The sequence below is a fragment of the Mustelus asterias genome, chromosome 12, assembly GCF_964213995.1.
Source record: "Mustelus asterias chromosome 12, sMusAst1.hap1.1, whole genome shotgun sequence".
NCBI lineage: Eukaryota > Metazoa > Chordata > Chondrichthyes > Carcharhiniformes > Triakidae > Mustelus > Mustelus asterias.
Genome location: NC_135812.1, coordinates 99,888,425 through 99,906,772, shown reverse-complemented (window position 1 = coordinate 99,906,772; position 18,348 = coordinate 99,888,425). Strand labels below are relative to the sequence as shown.

Here is an 18,348-nt window from a genome sequence, read left to right as displayed (position 1 = left end):
CATTCCTACAGAAAGTACCTGAATAATTCATTTACCTGACCAAGCAGTTGCATCTAATTCTGCTGGACTATTCTTTTTGGCTAATGCAGCTGTCTTTTCTGCATTAATAGATGTTTCCCAAAAGTGTGGTAACTTCGAAATGGCCTCCTTATATAAAAACCAGTCAGGAACCCTGCTGCAGGGCATCACACCCCAGACATTCTCTCTTCCACCTTCTTCCATCGGGAAAAAGATGCAAAAGACTGAGGTCACGTGCCGACCGACTCAAGAACAGCTTCTTCCCTGCTGCCATCAGAGTTTTGAATGGACCCACCTCGCACTAAGTTAATCTTTCTCTACATCATAGCTATGACTGTAACACTACATTCTGCACTCCTTTCCTTCTCAACGTACGGTCTGCTTTGTCTGTATAGTGCGCAAGAAACAATACTTTTCACTATTATAATACACGTGACAAGAAGTCAAATCAAATCACATTTTAGGAAGGACAGGAATGCGTTAAAGGGTACAAAAAAGATTTATGAGGATGTTCCAGGAATGAGGTTCCAGGGATGAGGGAACTCAGTTATGTGGATAGATTAGAGAATCTGGAACTGTTCCCCTACAGGGATGATTCAGAGCAAATTTGAGAGCTGATTAAAATTAGTATGGATTTGGACAATTTGGACAGGGAGAAACTGTTCCCATTGGCTGAAGGGTCAAAAATCAGAGGACACCAATTGAAGGTGATTGGCAAGATAACCAAAGACATCATGAGGAAAAACTTTCTGAGGAACCAAGTGATTAGTATCTGGAATGTATTGCCCGAGACTGTGGTTGAGATTAAGTCGTGGGCTTCAAAAAAAAATTATTGGAAAGCGATCTGCTTAAACAAAAATTTGCAATGCTACCGGAAAAGCGTTTAGCAGGATTCACTGAGTTGGTTTTTGCAGAGAACCACCACAGACACAACAGGCCAAATGGCCGTCTTCTGTGTTGTAACCATTCTACAATTCTGTGGACATCTTGTGGTCCATGTGGACAACTGTGGCCTTTTTGCCAATCTGAATAATGTACTGGAATATGGGTAGAGTGGGTACACAGGACAGCTGTTACCAATAACATTGCAAGCAAAAATGGGGCAAACACTTTGATAGTCCAGGAAACACAGCCAGTGATTTAGACAAATCAAAACAAAATAACTGAACAGCAAGAAAGATGGAATAAATATATATTTTTTAAAAATACTTAAAGGAGAAAGATCTGAGCACTACAGGGAAAGATAAATGAAGTGGGACTAATTGGATAGCTTTTTCAAAGAGGTAGCACAGGCATGATGGACTGAATGGCCTCCTGCTTTGTTGTATTAATGATTCTACAGAAGGAACATTGGAAATAGGAAAAATAACAGTAAAATGCAACAAAAATGTTTACTACAATCATATTGAACTCTGGAGAAACTAACAAGTATGCTCAAAGCATTTAGAGAAGAAAGGATCTTTCAGTGGTCAGCTAGTTAGAACAAGGTACTCTGAGGCTCAGAGGTACTAAGGAGAGTTCAACAGAATAGGGTCAATTTGAGTTGCAAGGATTCAAATGCATAAACAGAAAATGGTGGAAAATCGGCAGGTCTGATAGCATCTGTGGTGAGAGAATAGAGCCAATGTTTCGACTCTAGATGACACATCGTCAGAATTGCTCTGACAAAGGGCCTTCTAGACGTGAAACGTTGGCTTTATTCTCTCCCCACAGATGCTGTCAGACCTGCCGAGATTTTCCAGCATTTTCTGTTTTCATTTGAGACTCCAGCATCCGCAGTATTTTGCTTTTATTCAATATCAAATAGTTGGCTAGCACAGCTGGCCTGTAGTATGTTTGGTGAAGAGGATGCAGAGTAGACACAATCAAAATACATGTAGAAGCTGACCTCATGCTTGCAAATGGAGTTACCCAAAAGTAACTAAGTAGTAGGGTGGCACGGTAGCACAGTGGTTACCATTGCTGCTTCACAGCGCAGGGAACCCAGGTTTGATTCCCGGCTTGGGTCACTGTCTGTGTGGAGTTTGCTTGTTCTCCCAGTGTCTGCGTGGGCTTCCTCCCACATTCTGAAAGACGTGCCGTTTAGGTGCATTGACCCGAACAAGCATCGGACTCTGGCGACTAGGAGAATGTCACAGTAACTTCACTGCAGTGTTAATGTAAGCCTTACTTGTGACTAATAAATAAACTTTTAAACTTTAATTAGGATGTAAGTGATGAAGAGGAGCGGGCAAAGGATGCAACCTTAAACTGATCTGCTAGATTAGAACAAAAATGCCGTATCTGTGTTCCAACATGGAAATATCAAAGTGAAAAGGAGAATTAAGTGGTCAACAGTATCAAAGAACGCAGAAAGATTGAGGACGGCAACATGGTATTGAACAATCATAAAATGGCCTTCATTCATGGCTGCAACGGTCCCTGCCGCTGTGTTTCTTCCCTTCAGTTACTCAAATACTCCACGGCACAAGTAGAATACTTGAACTGAATAATTTAAAACTAGTGAGGTTACTGCTGAGCTTTAGACTGGCGTACTGTAAGAGGAGCGCAGCAAGGTGCCCTAGGCATGCACACAACATGTGTGGCACAATGGGTTTTAGAGTACCAGAATGAATTCACAGAATGAATTTCGAATGGTTACAGCACACAGGTCATCATTCAGCCTGTCAAGCCCGTGGCAGCTCTCTGCAAGAGCAACTTAGGTCAGCTCACGTCCCCAGTCTTTCCCCCTAGCCCTTAAAAATCATAGAATCCTGCAGTGCAGAAGGAGGCCATTTGGTCCATCGAGTCTGCACCGACCACAATCCCACCCAGGCCCTATCCCCATAGCCCCAGGCATTCAGGGGCAATGTAACATGGCCAATCTATCTAACCCGTGCATCTTTGGACTGTGGGAGGAAACTGGAGGAAACCCACGCCGACACGGGGAGAATGTGCAAACTCCACACAGACAGTGACCCGAGGACAGGAATCGAACCCAGGTCCCTGGTGCTGTGAGGCAGCAGTGCTAACCACTGTGCCTTTCCTTTTAGTTTCTTATCCAACTCCTCTTTGAAAGCCAGGACTGAATTTGCCTCCTGATCATAACCACTTGCAGTGGAAAAAGGCTTTTCTCAATGTTTGCCGGTTCACCTTCAAATCAGTGCTTCTGGTTCTAGAACATTCCGTCTATGGGAACAGTTTCTCTCTTCTGTCCAGACCACCCCTGATTTTGAACACTGCTGTCAAAACTCCTCGTGGCCTTCTCTTCCAAGAACAGATACCAGCTCCTCCAATCTATCCACCTAACTGACGTGCTACATTTATCTTTGATAAAGGTGTGTCCAGCAGCTGTCCTGAAAGGTCTCATTTCACAACAAACTCTAGTTGCTGTCAAGCTAAAAATAAAGAGCTGCATATTTTAATCCGCATCGTTCTAAAATGCTTCTCGCGTGTTTCCTTTCGATTAAAGCAATCGCACCGCGTTACTTACACTATCCACCGCCAAGATCTTTGCCCAGATGAAAACAAGAAGGGGCCTTAATTCGCGTGCTGAACTCTGAAGTAGTTTCAAAACGTATGGGAAAATACCAACAGACAAGGCCTGTCAAGGAAAAACACAAAAGAGAGAAAATGAGAGATTCCAATTGGCATTGAATTAGAATGACGGAATCCTACAGTGCAGAAGGAGGCCATTCGGCCCATCAAGTCTGCACCGACCACAATTCCACCCAGACGCCATCTCCATAACTCCATGCATTTACCCTAGCTAGTCCCCCTGACACTAAGGAGCAATTTAGCATGGTCGATCCATCTAACCCGCACATCTTTGAATTTGAAACAGCTTATTACTATTTACCTTGATATTCCATTCCAAGTTTAGATTGCTCACTTCCTAGAAATGGATTTCAGTACAGTTGAACAAAATTTAAACTTTACAAAGAAAACAATAAAGCCACACAAATAATTCTGGAAGTGGTCTATGAGAAGCTAAGTGTCAAATTATTAAAATTTATCTTTCCCCAAGCAAAAATAAAACACACCTTAGCATAAAGGTAATCCATTTTGGTAGGAATAACAGCAAAATGGACTATTATTTAAATGGTAAAAAATTGCAGCATGCTGCTGTGCAGAGGGACCTGGGTGTCCTTGTGCAGGAATCTCAAGGAGTTGGTTTGCAGGTGCAGCAGGTAATTAAGAAGGCAAATGGAATTTTGTCCTTCATCGCTAGAGGGATGGAGTTTAAAAACAGCGAGGTTATGTAGCAGCTGTATAAGGTGCTGGTGAGGCCACACCTGGAGTTCTGTGTACAGTTTTGGTCTCCTTACTTGAGAAAGGATATACTGGCACTGGAGGGGGTGCAGAGGAGATTCACTAGGTTGATTCTGGAGTTGAGAGGGTTGGCTTATGAGGAGAGACTGAGTAAACTGGGGCTATACTCATTGGAATTCAGAAGAATGAGGGGAGATCTTATAGAAACATATAAGATTATGAAGGGAATAGATAAGATAGAAGCAGGGAAGTTGTTTCCACTGGCGGGTGAAACTAGAACTGGGGGCATAGCCTCAAAATAAGGGGAAGCAGATTTAGGACTGAGTTGAGGAGGAACTTCTTCACACAAAGGGTTGTGAATCTGTGGAATTCCCTGCCCAGTGAAGCAGTTGAGGCTACCTCATTGAATGTTAAGGCAAGGATAGATAAATTTTGAACAGTAAAGGAATTAAGGGTTATGGTGAGCGGGTGGGTAAGTGGAGTTGAGTCCACAAAAGGATCAGCCATGATCTTATTGCATGGCAGAGCAGGATCGAGGGGCCAGATGGCCTACTCCTGCTCCTAATTCTTATGTTTAAATTCATAGAATCACTACAGTGCAGAACGAGGCCATTTAGCCCATTGACCCTGCATCAACAACAATCCCACCCATGCCCTATCCCCATAACCCCATGTATTTACCCTGCTAATCCCCCTGACATTAAAGAGCAATTTAGCATGGCCAATCAACCTAACCTGCACATCTTTGAAATGATCTAATAAACCTTCACAAGCTCTGAAAATTCAAATATTGGTGTGGTGTAGCAGTTACGATACGTCTGAACTGAAGAACAAATGGAATGCTTCAAATCTTTATATAAGGATTGGAGACGTACTAGACTCACGGCCCAGGGACCCAAATCTAGAAACCTTCCCAGCAAATCCAGTGCTCGCAGACGGTGGACCTGGCTAAGCAGCACCTAATGGAGAGAAAAGGGACAGGAAAGAATTAGCTCAACATGACAAATTCAGTTTGTTCCAGTGGAAATTGAAGGTAGAATTAAGTACGAGCAACATCCAGCTACATTTGGTGCATGAGGCAAAACAAACAGCATTCCAGACAGAATGACATTCAAATCATGAAAGAAATTTATTTAGGCTCACACTTTAAGCAACTTAAGCCCAAGTCATAATAACAGCTAGAAGCAATCTTAGCATGTCATAAAAAAAATTAGATCACTCATGAGAATGTTCATTCAGGAAAATCACTGAGATAAATATTATGCTTACATAGGAATATAGGAACAGAAGTAGGCCATTCCTCCTCTCAATCCTATTCTAAATCCAATTACATCATTTTATGTAATCAATTCCTACCTTTCATACTCTTGAAACCCTTTCCTATTAATCTCAGCCTTAAACATTTTGATTGGCTCACCGATTTCACTCCAAAATTATATTTTTTAAGATTATATTCAGGATTTTCTCACCAAAGGAAATAAACTTTCTTTCCCTCTCAAGTCCCTTTACCATTTCAAATACCTCAAGTGGATCATCACTCGACTGGGTTGAATTCAAGGGAATACAAATTTAAGGCCAGGATTTTTCAGAAAGTTTGATAAGTGCCCAAAAGTCCACTGACCTTCACTGGGACCGGAATATCCCAGCCAAGGGCGGGACTGGAAAATCCCACCGTAAATTTTAAACAGATCCTACCGATTGGACCATCCAAACCGGCAAGGGTAGCGTAGATGAAGAATTTGTGGAGTGCGTCAGGGGTTGCTTTTTAGATCACGACATTGGGGAACTTACCCAGGAACGGGCTACTTCAGATTTGGTTTTGTGTAAAGAAGAAGGATTAATAAGGGATCTTGTGATTAAGGGTCCTCTAGGGGGTAAAAATAAGTTTAAATTTATTTATTAGTCACAAGTAAGGCTTACATTAACACTGCAATGAAGTTACTGTGAAATTCCCCGAGTCGCCACACTCCGGCGCCTGTTCGGGTCACCTAACCAGCACATCTTTCAAACTGTAGGAGGAAACCCACGCAGACATGGGGAGAACGTGCAAATTCCACATGGACAGTGGCCTAAGCCGGGAATTGAACCCAAGCCCCTGCTGCTGTGAGGCTGCAGTGCTAGCCACTCTGCCACCCCACAAATTGTGGTAGTGACCACAATATGATAGAATTCCAGATACAGTTTGAGGGTGAACACCATTGATCCATAACCAGTATCTTTAAATAAGGGAAATTATAATGCTGTGAGGTGGTTGCTGTCGAAGGTGAACCGGGTAAACAAGCCAAGATGCAGGGTCAGTAGATGGTCAGTGGCAGATATTCGAACAGCCGGTCCAAAATACTCAGCAAGAGTTTGTCCCAATCAAAAGAGAGATTCTATCAGAAAGCAGCAAAATCCACGGTTAATGAAGGAGCTCAAGGATAATGTTAAATTGAAAAGCGGGATATACAAAGTGGAAAGGGATAGTGGTAAACCAGAGGACTGGGAAGTTTTTCCGATCCAGCAGCAAAAGTCTAAAAAGCTCATAAGGGAGAAAATGAATTTGAGGAAACTTGCATGCAGCATGAAAACAAACAGTAATAATTTCTATGGATTTACAAACAGATAACGGCCGGCTAAGGTAAATGTGGGACCTCTATTGATTGAGCAAACAAAGAAATGGTGGATATGCCAAATCATTTTTTTTGCATCAGTCTTCACCATAGAAGACATTGCAAATATCCTCAAGATATAAGATGGGCTGATTTCAAATAACATGGTAGAACTTACAAAAATCACAAGGAATATGAGTCTTGGAGAAACTCAATGGGCTAAAGGCAGACAGGGCCCAATGAACTGCACGCTACGGTTTTAATGGAAATGGCTGCAGAGATAATGACCCCATTAATTGAAAATTTTCGCAACTTGCTAAATTCCAGGAGGGTACCAGAAGATTGGAAAACAGCCAATGTGACGCCCTTGTTCAAAAAGGGAGAAAGGCAGAAGGCGGAGAACTATTCGCCAGGTAGTTTAACATCTATTATTGGCAAGATGCTGGAGTGGATAATCAAGGAGGAAACAGCTAATCATTTAGGAAAGCTGAATATAATCAAACCTAGTCAACATGGTTTTAGGTAAGTCATGTTTGACAAATTTGTTCGCATTCTTTGAGGGTGTAATAGGGAGAGTAGATAGAGGAGGACCTGTTGATGTAGTGTGTCTAGAGTTTCAAAACGCATTTGACAAGGTGCCACATAAGAGGCTGGTGCATAAAGTAAAAGCCAATGGAACTGGAGGAAATGTGTTAGCATGGATTGAAAACAGATTGTGACATAGAAAACAAAGGGTTGAAATAAAAAGGTCCTTTTCAGAGTGGAAAGATGTAACTAGTGGAGTGCCCGCGAGGACCAGTTCTTGGCCGCAATTGTTCACTGTTTACATGAATGACCTGGAGGAAGGAACAGAATGTAAGGTTTCTAAATTTGCCGATGATATGAAGATAGGTGGAAGGGCACGTTGTGATGAGGATACTGTGCTTCTGCAATGGGATATCGATAGATTGGGTGACTGGGCAAAAAACCTGGCAAACTGAGTTTAATATGGGGAGGTGTGATGTCATGTAGGAGGAATCAAAAGGCAGATTAGTGAAGTAGAGGGATCTAGGTGTTCTAATGCATGAATTACAAAAAGCTAGCAGACAGGTCCAACAGGTAGTTAAGAAGGCAAATGGCATTTTGGCCTTTATTGCCAAGGGGTTGGAGTTTAAAAATAGGGAGGTTTTGTTGAAATTGTACAGAGTGCTGGTGAGGCCTCACCTGGAATATTACATACAGTTTTGGCCCCCTTACCTTAAAAGGGATATAGTAACATTGGAAGGAGTCCAAAGGACATTCACCAGGTTAATTCCTTGGATGAGAAACTTGTCTATCAAGAGAGACTAAATAATCTGGGTCTGTACTCCTTGGAGTTTAGAAGAGTGAGGGATAACCTTATTCAAACAAGCCCTGAGGGGGCTTGACAGGGTAGATGATGAGATGTTTTCACTCGTGGGAGTCTTCAAAGTATTCAAAGTGGAGGTGGATAAATATTTGATAATTGCAGAAGAGAAGGAGAAATGGAGCAGAAAAGGAGTTGAGGCTGGCAGAGATCAGCCAACATTTTATTGAATGGCAGGGCAAGCTTGAAAGGCCTGGTGGTCTACTCCTGCTTCTACTTCTTGTATTCTTGCATCGTCATTTAATCCTTTAAGCTTTGGCATGATTCTGATGAATCTGCAATGTACCCTTCCGAGACCAATATGTTTTCCAAACAGACTGTCACCAGGCTATTATTTCTTCCACTTGCTAATCTTCTTTGAAAGAATGCTCAGCACACTACTCAGTCATACTGGAATGATGCATATCAATGTTCATGCAATGCTTGCAATTAGCATCCCAGGACAGAATTCTTTTTTTTACCATTTTACCAGAGCGCATTGCAATGTCACATGCCAACATTTAATATTTCTTTCCCCTACTCAAAGAAAGAATTGTCCTTGTTCCAAACATATTAATGGATGACACCAAGATCGCTTGTTACATGAACACACTTTGATCAGTGCAGGCGGAGCATTCCACAAAGGACCCAGCTACCCACTCTAGTTCGGTGCTATCGATACATAAAATACAGAAATGAATAAAAATTATGGTTCGTCCCGTTACCAAACACAGATCCCTATAAATCTCAAATATACTTCTGGGACTTTAGCAAATTATTTGTCTGCTGCAGCACCATTGCCAAGGAAGAGAGTTAAAAATCCTTGCAGGCCAAGCGTAAACGGGAACCAGTAAAACCAAGAGAACGTTATTATGATTCCAAATATTTTGCTCACTCCAAACAATTTTAAACAACTGAATTTCAAACACACTGAGCAAGGAGTTGAATTCAGAGGAAAAGCTTTTATATTTACATCCATTAATGCTGTGCGTTATTGCATTAAATTATGAGTGCTGTATATTAATATATTCAAAGATTTCTTGCAATAGGTTGTCAGAAATAAGCTGTACATCCTCCGACAAAGTGAGCTGTATAGGAATGAGCTAAGAATAGTTGCTTAATTCCCATTCTGGATGTTAAGTGGGAATTAGGAATAGAAAGGAAGGAGGAGCAGGATCACATCGAAATTTTAGTAGATAAAGGATACTGAAAAAAGCTATAACATTGAGTAAATATGGCAGTAAGGAAGGGACAGTGATATGGAGCTCTGGAGGTTAGGGTGCCAGACACTGGCTTGGATAAATATATTTGCAAGACCTTACTCACACTCAATATATTTTCATTTGAGGCAGGATTGCAGACAATCTTTCATATGAGGGGAGAATTATGCAACAACAGTTTCAGGGATAGAGTGCTGGCAATAGTGAAGAGAAAGAGAGAGAGATGATGATCCACAGGTCAGAGCAAGTGTGAAGGGGCAGGCTAGAGCAGAAATATCCAGCGCAAATAATTCTTTTCTGGGACAAGAGTACCAGTTCAGGGGAAGACGGTGGTTGTTCTACAATCCTTTCCAATAAATTTGGATCACTGATTTCCTCAATGGAGGATGAGGATTCTGGACAAGGCCATCAAATGGACGGCAATAATGCAAAAGAATGAGAACACCCAAGGTAGTGGAGAATGCAGCAGTAAGATGAGACTTGAGGGAGGGGCAATCACTACCATTTACACGCTCATGACCATAGATAGAACCATAGAAAAGCTATGGCATGGAAAGAGGTCATTCAACCCATCATGTCTATGTCAGCTGAAAAAACTAGCTGTCCATTCTAATCCTACTTTCCAGTGGAACTATAGAAAAATTACAACCCAAGGATCATAGAATGATAGAATCTACAGTGCAGAAGGAAGCCATTAGGCCCATTGAGCCTGCACCAACAACAATCCCACCCAGGTCCTGTCCTGTTCCCGTAACCCCACATATTTATCCTCCTAATCCCCGTGACATTGAGGCAATTTATCATGGCCAATCTAACCTGCACATATTTGGACTTGAAAGGATGCTTTCTTTTGCCTTCCAAGTGCCACAATAGAGGATATTTATGAAAGACTGACAAAGATTCTGCAAGAAGAACCACCAGTTATTGTGGTCCACGCTTAATCTCAATGTTACAAGAAATACTTGAAGTAATACAAAATGAATTTAGGAGATTTGGAAGCAGTGTTGGAGGCAGGAATTCAAGGATGGTAATCACTGGGTCCCTTTCCCAAACACGTGCTAGAATAGGGAAGGACAGAAACATTGGAATGTTCAATACCAGTAAAGAGATGGCATTAGGATGAGTGTATCGATTTTCTGGGACAAGAGCACCAGTTCAGGGGAAGACGGTGGTTGTTCTACAAGAATAGCTTTCATGTAAACAGGGAAGAAGCTAATGGAAAAACATATAATTGGGAAGTGAGGTGTCATTTAACAAAGGACAAAAGGAAAATAAAAACAAGTCAAAAGAGAAAACAGAGGTTAATCCATAAATAAAAAAATATTTAGCAAAAGGCAAAGGATGAAGATGGTATAAAGCAAGTTGAGGAAGATTAAATTGACCACTTTTTCCCCCCCTCTCACCTATCCAATTATAGTCAAAGATTGTCAAGAATCTAACAATGCTGTCTTCCCACATTAGCTTTGAAATACCTCAAGGCTATTTTTCGTGGTCCCCTCTTCTTTCTCATCAACATGCTGTCCCCTTGGCTACAGCATCCACAGACATAAGTTCAGCTTCCACACTGACAAGTCTCTCCACCATCTCTACATTACTCATCACATCCGCTGTCACCAAACTGCCTGTCTGAGATCCTAATTATAGACCTTCCCCGTTATATATTCATCACAAAAACTGCCTAATTCAATGTGCATAATATCATGCACCCACAACCTGGCCTCACCCATCTACTACTGAAACCTTCATTCATACACTTCCGGATTCCACCGTTGCAGTGGATCCACCAATCCTGGATGCATTTACCCAACAGCAGTATAAATGTAGCTCTGCTGGTATTTCTTGCCATGGTTTTGAAATAGTGAAATGTTCCTTCCCCCAGTCTCCACTGTTTTCCACCTTAACTTCAGGATCGGACAAAGTATTGGTATAAAATTAACCAAATGCTTCGAGGAAGAGTAATTTAATTGGGGAGAACCAGCGAAAAGTTTGTGCAGAAGACACATTTCATAGAAGCATTCATCAAAAATATTTAATTTAAATGATTTGTAAAATAAATTAGAAATTGTTGGGCTGGCAGTTCTGTGATTTAAGGACTTGTGCTGTACAGCACATTGTGGCCAATCTATCACTGAATGGCAAGTTTCATCAGCTCCACTCATAACCAGGGACAAATCACACCACAACTTGTAAAATCCCAAATTGGATCAGCTCAGTCACAAAGCTGCCTTTAACCTGGAGTGTTGGTGCTCCTCAAGATTCAAGTCCAATCATTCACACAGAGCTGAAGATGGCTTGTTAAGAAAACTCATCCGACGTTCAGTGATTACTTTCAGAAGCACATTATCACGGAACGCAAGATATCTCACACTTCAAAAAGACACTCAATGGCAGGGCAGACCTCGCACCGAGAGCGACACGGTGGCACAATGGTTAGCACTGCTGCCTCACAGCACCAGGGACCCGGGTTTGATTCCCGGCTTGGGTCACCGTTTGTGTGGAGTCTGCATGTTCTCCCCGTGTCTGCGTGGATTTCCTCCAGGTGCTCCGGTTTCCTCCCACATTCTCAAAGACATGCTGGTTTGGTGCATTGGCCATGCTAAATTCTCCCTCGAACAGACGTCGAGTGTGGCAACTAGGGGATTTTCACAGTAACTTCATTGCAGTGTGAATGCAAGCTTACTTATGACACCAATAAATAAACTTTAAACCAGAGCACCCAAGCTGCGTTGGTTGAATCAGGACTGCTTTCCAAACTCAAAAGCCAAGGATAGCTCTCAATAATAATATATACAAATGCGTGAAAAAATGCACGGGAAAAAATAAATAAAACGGAGCAGAGAAAACAGGAGGTTAGGCAGACAGATAAATGTGAGGAAGGGAGAGAGACAGGCAGAGAAATTGAGGAAGAAGGGAGACATGCAAGTGGAAATGGGGTGGCACAGTAGCACAGTGGTTAGCACTGCTGCTTCACAGCATCAGGGACCCGGGTTCGATTCCCGGCTTGGGTCACTGTCTGTGTGGAGTTTGCACGTTCTCCCCGTCTGCGTGGGTTTCCTCCGGGTGCTCTGGCTTCCTCCCCCATTCTGAAAGACATGCTGGTTAGGTGCATTGACCTGAACAGGTGCCGGATTGTGGCTCGACTTGTGACTAATAAATAAACTTTAAAATGGTATGGGAAAAGAACTAAGTTTTGAAAGTTTGAACACTTCCACAGAATGGTGGCTGTCTACTTCTACAGCTGACAATCTGCAAACCGATTGTAAAACCCAAAATATTACTTCAGGAAGGCATGTTTCAATCCTGTAAAAAGATTTCTTTCACAAAAGAATTCTGATGGAGAAAAATTAGCACTAAACTTATTCAACTAATAGATCTCTTTCATATTATTACTGTGACTAGAAACATCACTGATGAACTTCTAATGACAAGGCATAAAAGAAAGCTCAACTCTCTCAGCATTTCAAAACCACACGTCTCATTCCATTTTCTCATCCACCTATTCCCACAGAACAAATACAAGTTCCATTCAGCAAATACATAAGCTGCTGAGTCAAAATATTCCTCATCCACCGAACACTTGATCCTTCTGGCAATAACACGATGTGCACCACTGGCAGAGGCGCGCTCAAGTGCTCCTCAGGCATTGGAGTTGGGACGTCTTGTTGAAGTTGTACAAGACATTGGTAAGGCCGAGGGGATTTTCACAGTAACTTCATTGCAGTGTTAATGCAATGTACGACCGTACAAGGTGAATTTTACAGAAGGAAACCACCACATTGGAAGAGAACATAAGTAGGTGCAGGAGACGACCATTTCGCCCCTCCAACTTATTCTGCCATTCAATTTTATACCGTGTACAGTTCTGGTCACCCTATTATAGAAAGGATATTATTAAACCAGAAAAGATTTACTAGGATGCTACCGGGACTTGATGGTTTGAGTTATAAGGAGAGGCTGGATAGACTGGGACATTTTTCCTCTGGAGCGTAGAAGGATGAGGGGTGATCTTATAGAGGTCCATAAAATAATGAGGGGCATAGATCAGCTAGATAGTCAATATCTTTTCCCAAAGGTAGGGGAGTCTAAAACTAGAGGGCATAGGTTTATGGTGAGAGGGGAGAGATACAAAAGGGTCTAGAGGGGCAATTTTTTCACACACAGGGTGGTGAGTGTCTGGAACAAGCTGCCGGGGTAGTAATAGAGGCGAGTACAATTTTGTCTTTTAAAAAGCGTTTAGACAGTTACTCAGGTATAGAGGAATATGGGCCAAATGCGGGCAATTGGGACTAGCTTAGGGGCTTTAAAAAAAAGGGGCGGCATGGACAAGTTGGGCTGAAGGGCCAGATTCCATGCTGTAAACCTCTATGATTCTATGACTCAGTCATTTTTAAAAGGTTTTGCATCAGTGTACTTCGAAAACAAAATTCATCCACAATGTTTTAGAGAGGGTGATATAACTCCCTTCTCAGCCACAGTGATTGTCATCTTAATGCAGACTACACACTCACCTGCAAGACAATTGGCAACTGCTCGGGCGGATTCCTGTTCTCAACACCCATTGTCAGCCAGACCTGGAATGCTGTCAGCTGCTCAGCAAAGAATGGACTGTGCTGTAAAAGAGACAATTGCTGGTATTGAGCATCACTGCAAACAGCTGGAAACATTTGTGCAATACTCAATTTCACAAGCACTTTCAGAAATCTAAACTGTTAAAATTACCCTGCAATACAAAGGGTTTAAAATATATTTAATGCTATTGAAAAATCAGCAGGCTACGACGAACTGAAGGAGAGCTTAAAGGCAGCTCAAAAAATGCGAGACACAAATACAATAAAGGAGCTATTTCACTAAATAAAACTCACTCCTTTGGCAGATTCTATATTATCTGCTCCATTATAGATTCTACCCCACACTAAGACATTCAGAATAATATAATCTTCCACGGGTAGATCCTGAAAGCACAAACAGAATGAGAGACCTTGTAATTATTTACTTATCTCTGACTTATCCTGTGAAGATGTCATGATGTGGAGATGCCGGCGTTGGACTGGGGTAAACACAGTAAGTAGTCTCACAACACCAGGTTAAAGTCCAACAGGTGTATTTAGTAGCAAAAGCCATTAGTGGCTTTTGCTACCAAATAAACCTGTTGGACTTTAACCTGGTGTTGTGAGACTTCTTATTGTCCTGTGAAGCCATTCTAGGCTTGGGAATGACATTCTTATTTATTCTTAGGGGCGGCATGGTGGCACAGTGGTTAGCACTGTCTCTCAGCGCCAAGGGCCTGGGTTCAATTCTGGCCTTGGATCACTGTCTGTGTGGAGTTTGCACGTTCTCCGTGTTTCCTCTGGGTGCTCCGGTTTCCACCCACACTCCAAAGATGTGCGTTTTAGGTGATTGGCTAAATTGTCCCTTAGTGTCATGGAGACTAGCAGTTAGGGGGATAGGGCCTGGGTGGGTTTGTGGTTGGTGTAGACTTGATGGGCCAAATGGCCTCCTTCTGCACTGTAGGGATTCTATGATATATTTATTCTCTCATTAGTCAAAAACAGAAAAAGGAAAGGGAATCATTAGGATAATCACTCCTTTTAAGAGCAAGAGCTGCTTTGCACTGACACTAAACTTATATTACAAGCATAACTGTTGGATCCATTCATTGAGGGGGATGGGAAAAATTTAACAAATCTTATTTGTATGAGAGCGCTTCATAAATTACAAGTGCTCTCTCTCTCGGCCTTGTATAGTTTGTCTACATGAGCTGATACTAAAGAGTGTTTGCTGATGATTGCGTGGTATTCAATATCCATCTGCAGCTTCACAAACTGAAGCAGCTATTGCCTGCATGTTGTAAGCCCAGACAACAGTCAGGCTTGGGTTTGGTCTGATAAGTGGCAAGTAACACTCGGGCCACACCAAGTGCCAGAAAATGATAATCTACAGCAAGAGAATCTGAGCACCTCCTTCAACATTCAACCCCGCATTCCTATCACTGAATTCCCCACTATCAACATCCCGGGGGTTACCACTGACAGAAACATAACTGGACCATCACATAAACACAGTGGTTACAAAAGCAGGCTTTTGATTTGATTTTGATTTATTGTCGCATGTATTGGTATACAGTGAAAAATATTGTTTCTTGCGTGCTATACAGACAAAGTATACCGTTCATACAGTACATAGGGGAGAAGGAAAGGATAGGGTGCAGAATGTAGTGCTCCAGTCATAGCTAGGCTGCAGAGAAAGATCAACTTAATATAAGTGAGGTCCTTTCAGAAGTCTGGTGACAGCAGGAAAGAAGCTGTTCTTGAGTCGGTTGATACGTGATCTCAGACTTTTGTATCTTTTTCCCGACGGAAGAGAGAATGTCCAGAGTGCGTGGGATACTGGGTTATGCTGGCTGCTTTTCCAAGGCAGTGGGAAGTGTAGACGGAGTCAATGGATTGGAGGCTGGTTTGTGCGATGGACTGGGCTATGCTCACAACCCTTTGTAGTTTCTTGCAGTCTTGGTCAGAACAGGAGCCATACCAAGCCGTGATACATCCGGAAAGTATACTTTCTATGGTGCATCTGTAAAAATTAGTGAGTGTTGCAGTGGACATGCTGGATTTCTTGAGCCTCTGAGAAAGTAGAGGTGTTGGTGGACTTTCTTAATTATAGTATCGGCAGGGAGGGACCAGGACAGGCTGTTGGTGATCTGGACACCTAGAAACGTGAAGCTCGCAACCATTTCCACTTCATCCCTGTTGGTGTAGGGACACGGCTGGGAATTTTGTAGTGAGTTATTCACCTCTGACTCCTCAAAACCTGTCCACCATCGGACGCCAGTCAGGAGAGTGATAGGATATTCTCTACTTGTCGAGTTGAGTGCAGCTCAGGACAAAACAGCCCATTGGATCAGCATCCAATCCAGCACATTTCACATTTAATCCCTCCATCATTAGCACAGTGGGCAATTTTGTGCACCATCTTTTAGATGCTTTACAGCAATATGCCAAGCTCCAACAAGAACATCTTCCAAATCTCTGACCCCGACTACCTTGGAAGAACGAAGGCAGCAAAGACATGGAACCACCTGCAAGGTTCCCTCCAAGTCACATATCATCACACTTTACACTATATTGTCTTTCCTTCACTGTCACCTGGTCAAAAGCGTGGAACTCCCTTCCCAGCAGCGCTGTAGGTGCCACACCAAGTGGAAAATGGTGATTCAAGGTGGTGGCTCATTAGGGCTTCTCAAGGGCAATTAGGGAATGGGCAACAAAAGCTGCCCTTGGCCGGTATCGCTCTGATCCCATGAACAACTAAAATAAAGTTTGGTAAAATTCCAAACAGATTTGTGTTGCCCCAAATGGAAGACAACTCAGCAAACCAGGCAAACTGTGTGTGTGGGCATACAGAGCCATCTGCCCTCCAGAGCATGTGACTGAGCTGCCACTTTATAATAGAGTTCTTTCCTCACTCGGTTTCACATCCCTTCTTCCCCTCCACACCGCCTCCCCATCTCAAACATATGAGATGAACATTAAAAAGGCAGATTTTAAAGCTGGAGTGTGGTTAACAAGTCTAATCAGAAAATAACTTGGTTGACAATTGTCTGTCGATGTAATTTTCTGCATTTGAAGCGACTGATTTCGTGAACAAAAAGAAGGAACCATGTTCAGGCACTGCGTACACCAGGTGAAAAGAAGGGATTCAGTTGTGTAGTTTCTAGCTGAAGGAAATATCCTTTCAAAAGAATTGGATGTGCCAATTATTTTCTCCTGTTCAAACTGGAGTGCTGGGTGGGAGAGAGGAAATGCGTTTTTACACAGAGGGTGCTGGGTGCCTGGAACCCGCTGCTGGGGGGAATAGTGGAAGCAGATGCCATAGTGACCTTCAAAGGGGCATCTTGACAAATACATGAATAGGATGGGAATAGAGGGACATGGTCCCGGGAAGGGTAGGGGTTTTTTAGTTCAGTCGGGCAACATGGTCGGTGCAGGCTTGGGGGGCCGAAGGGCCTGTTCCTGTGCTGTAATTTTCTTTGTTCTTTTGTTCTATATGACTAATAGGGAAAAGAACGGTTCAGAGTTTTCAGCTAAAGTTCAGCCAAAATTCAAATGCACTTGAATGTGTACCTTTGTACTCAAATTATACAGTTCTGATATCTAAATGTGAATTACATAGGCTGCATCTTTTAATCCTCATCCACTTTAATAGTGAGGTGCTACCAAGCCAATATTGCTGTGGTGAGAATCAATTGTTACTGCCTACAGTTGGACGTGCAAGTATCATGTAGGGCAATGGTTTTTAAATTGGTCAGGGTCAGGAAACATAACTACAACAGCAACTTGTAGCATTGCGCTTTTGATAGGGGCTTACTCAAAGCAACTGAAAGTTATGGTAAAGGGAATGAGAGGTGCAAAATAGAGCAGACCATTCAAAGGGACAACGCATTATATAGCAATGGAGGTGGTCAGAGAATGGCAGGGAAATGACCAGGGAGGATGTGATGCAATTTCAACACAACAAGAGTTTAAAATCTGAGGCAGTGTGTGGAAGCCAAAATAAGACAGCAACGGTAGAGGTGATGGGCAAATGGAATTTTTGGGACATTATGATATGCGTAGCAGAGTTTTGGATGAGTTGCAGTTTATGGAAGATGGGGGGCAATGGGCTGGCCAGGAGGGCATTGGAATAATTGAGTGTGGGGGTGACAATAGCATGGAAAAGGGTTGTTGCAGCAGCAGAAGGCGAGACAGAGATGGAGGGAAATGATTTGTGATGGGGAGGTTTAGGGCATTGGAAGCTTACCTCAGGATCAAACTGGACAATAATGCACCCAACAGTGAGGTCCAGTCAAACATGGTAAGTGGAGTTGGGAATGATGCTGGTGAGGGCGCAGTGGTGCTTTGGGAGGGGG

At 42.6% G+C, this 18,348-nt stretch overlaps 1 protein-coding gene across 3 annotated transcripts in view; it reads right to left on the bottom strand.

Annotated features, from left to right (window-relative positions):
* rptor (regulatory associated protein of MTOR, complex 1) overlaps positions 1 to 18,348 on the bottom strand; it is a 440,065-nt gene that overhangs the window by 199,314 nt on the left and 222,403 nt on the right. For all 3 annotated transcript variants that reach the window (XR_013499184.1, XM_078225712.1, XM_078225713.1), the window contains exons 11-13: positions 13,952 to 14,053; positions 5,145 to 5,228; positions 3,491 to 3,601 (exon numbers count right to left, since the gene is read on the bottom strand). Coding sequence is in view for 2 of the 3 variants with exons in the window: in XM_078225712.1 (XP_078081838.1) it covers positions 3,491 to 3,601; positions 5,145 to 5,228; positions 13,952 to 14,053 (297 nt within the window). In the remaining variant the exon portion in view is untranslated. The remainder of the gene's footprint in view (positions 1 to 3,490; positions 3,602 to 5,144; positions 5,229 to 13,951; positions 14,054 to 18,348) is intronic.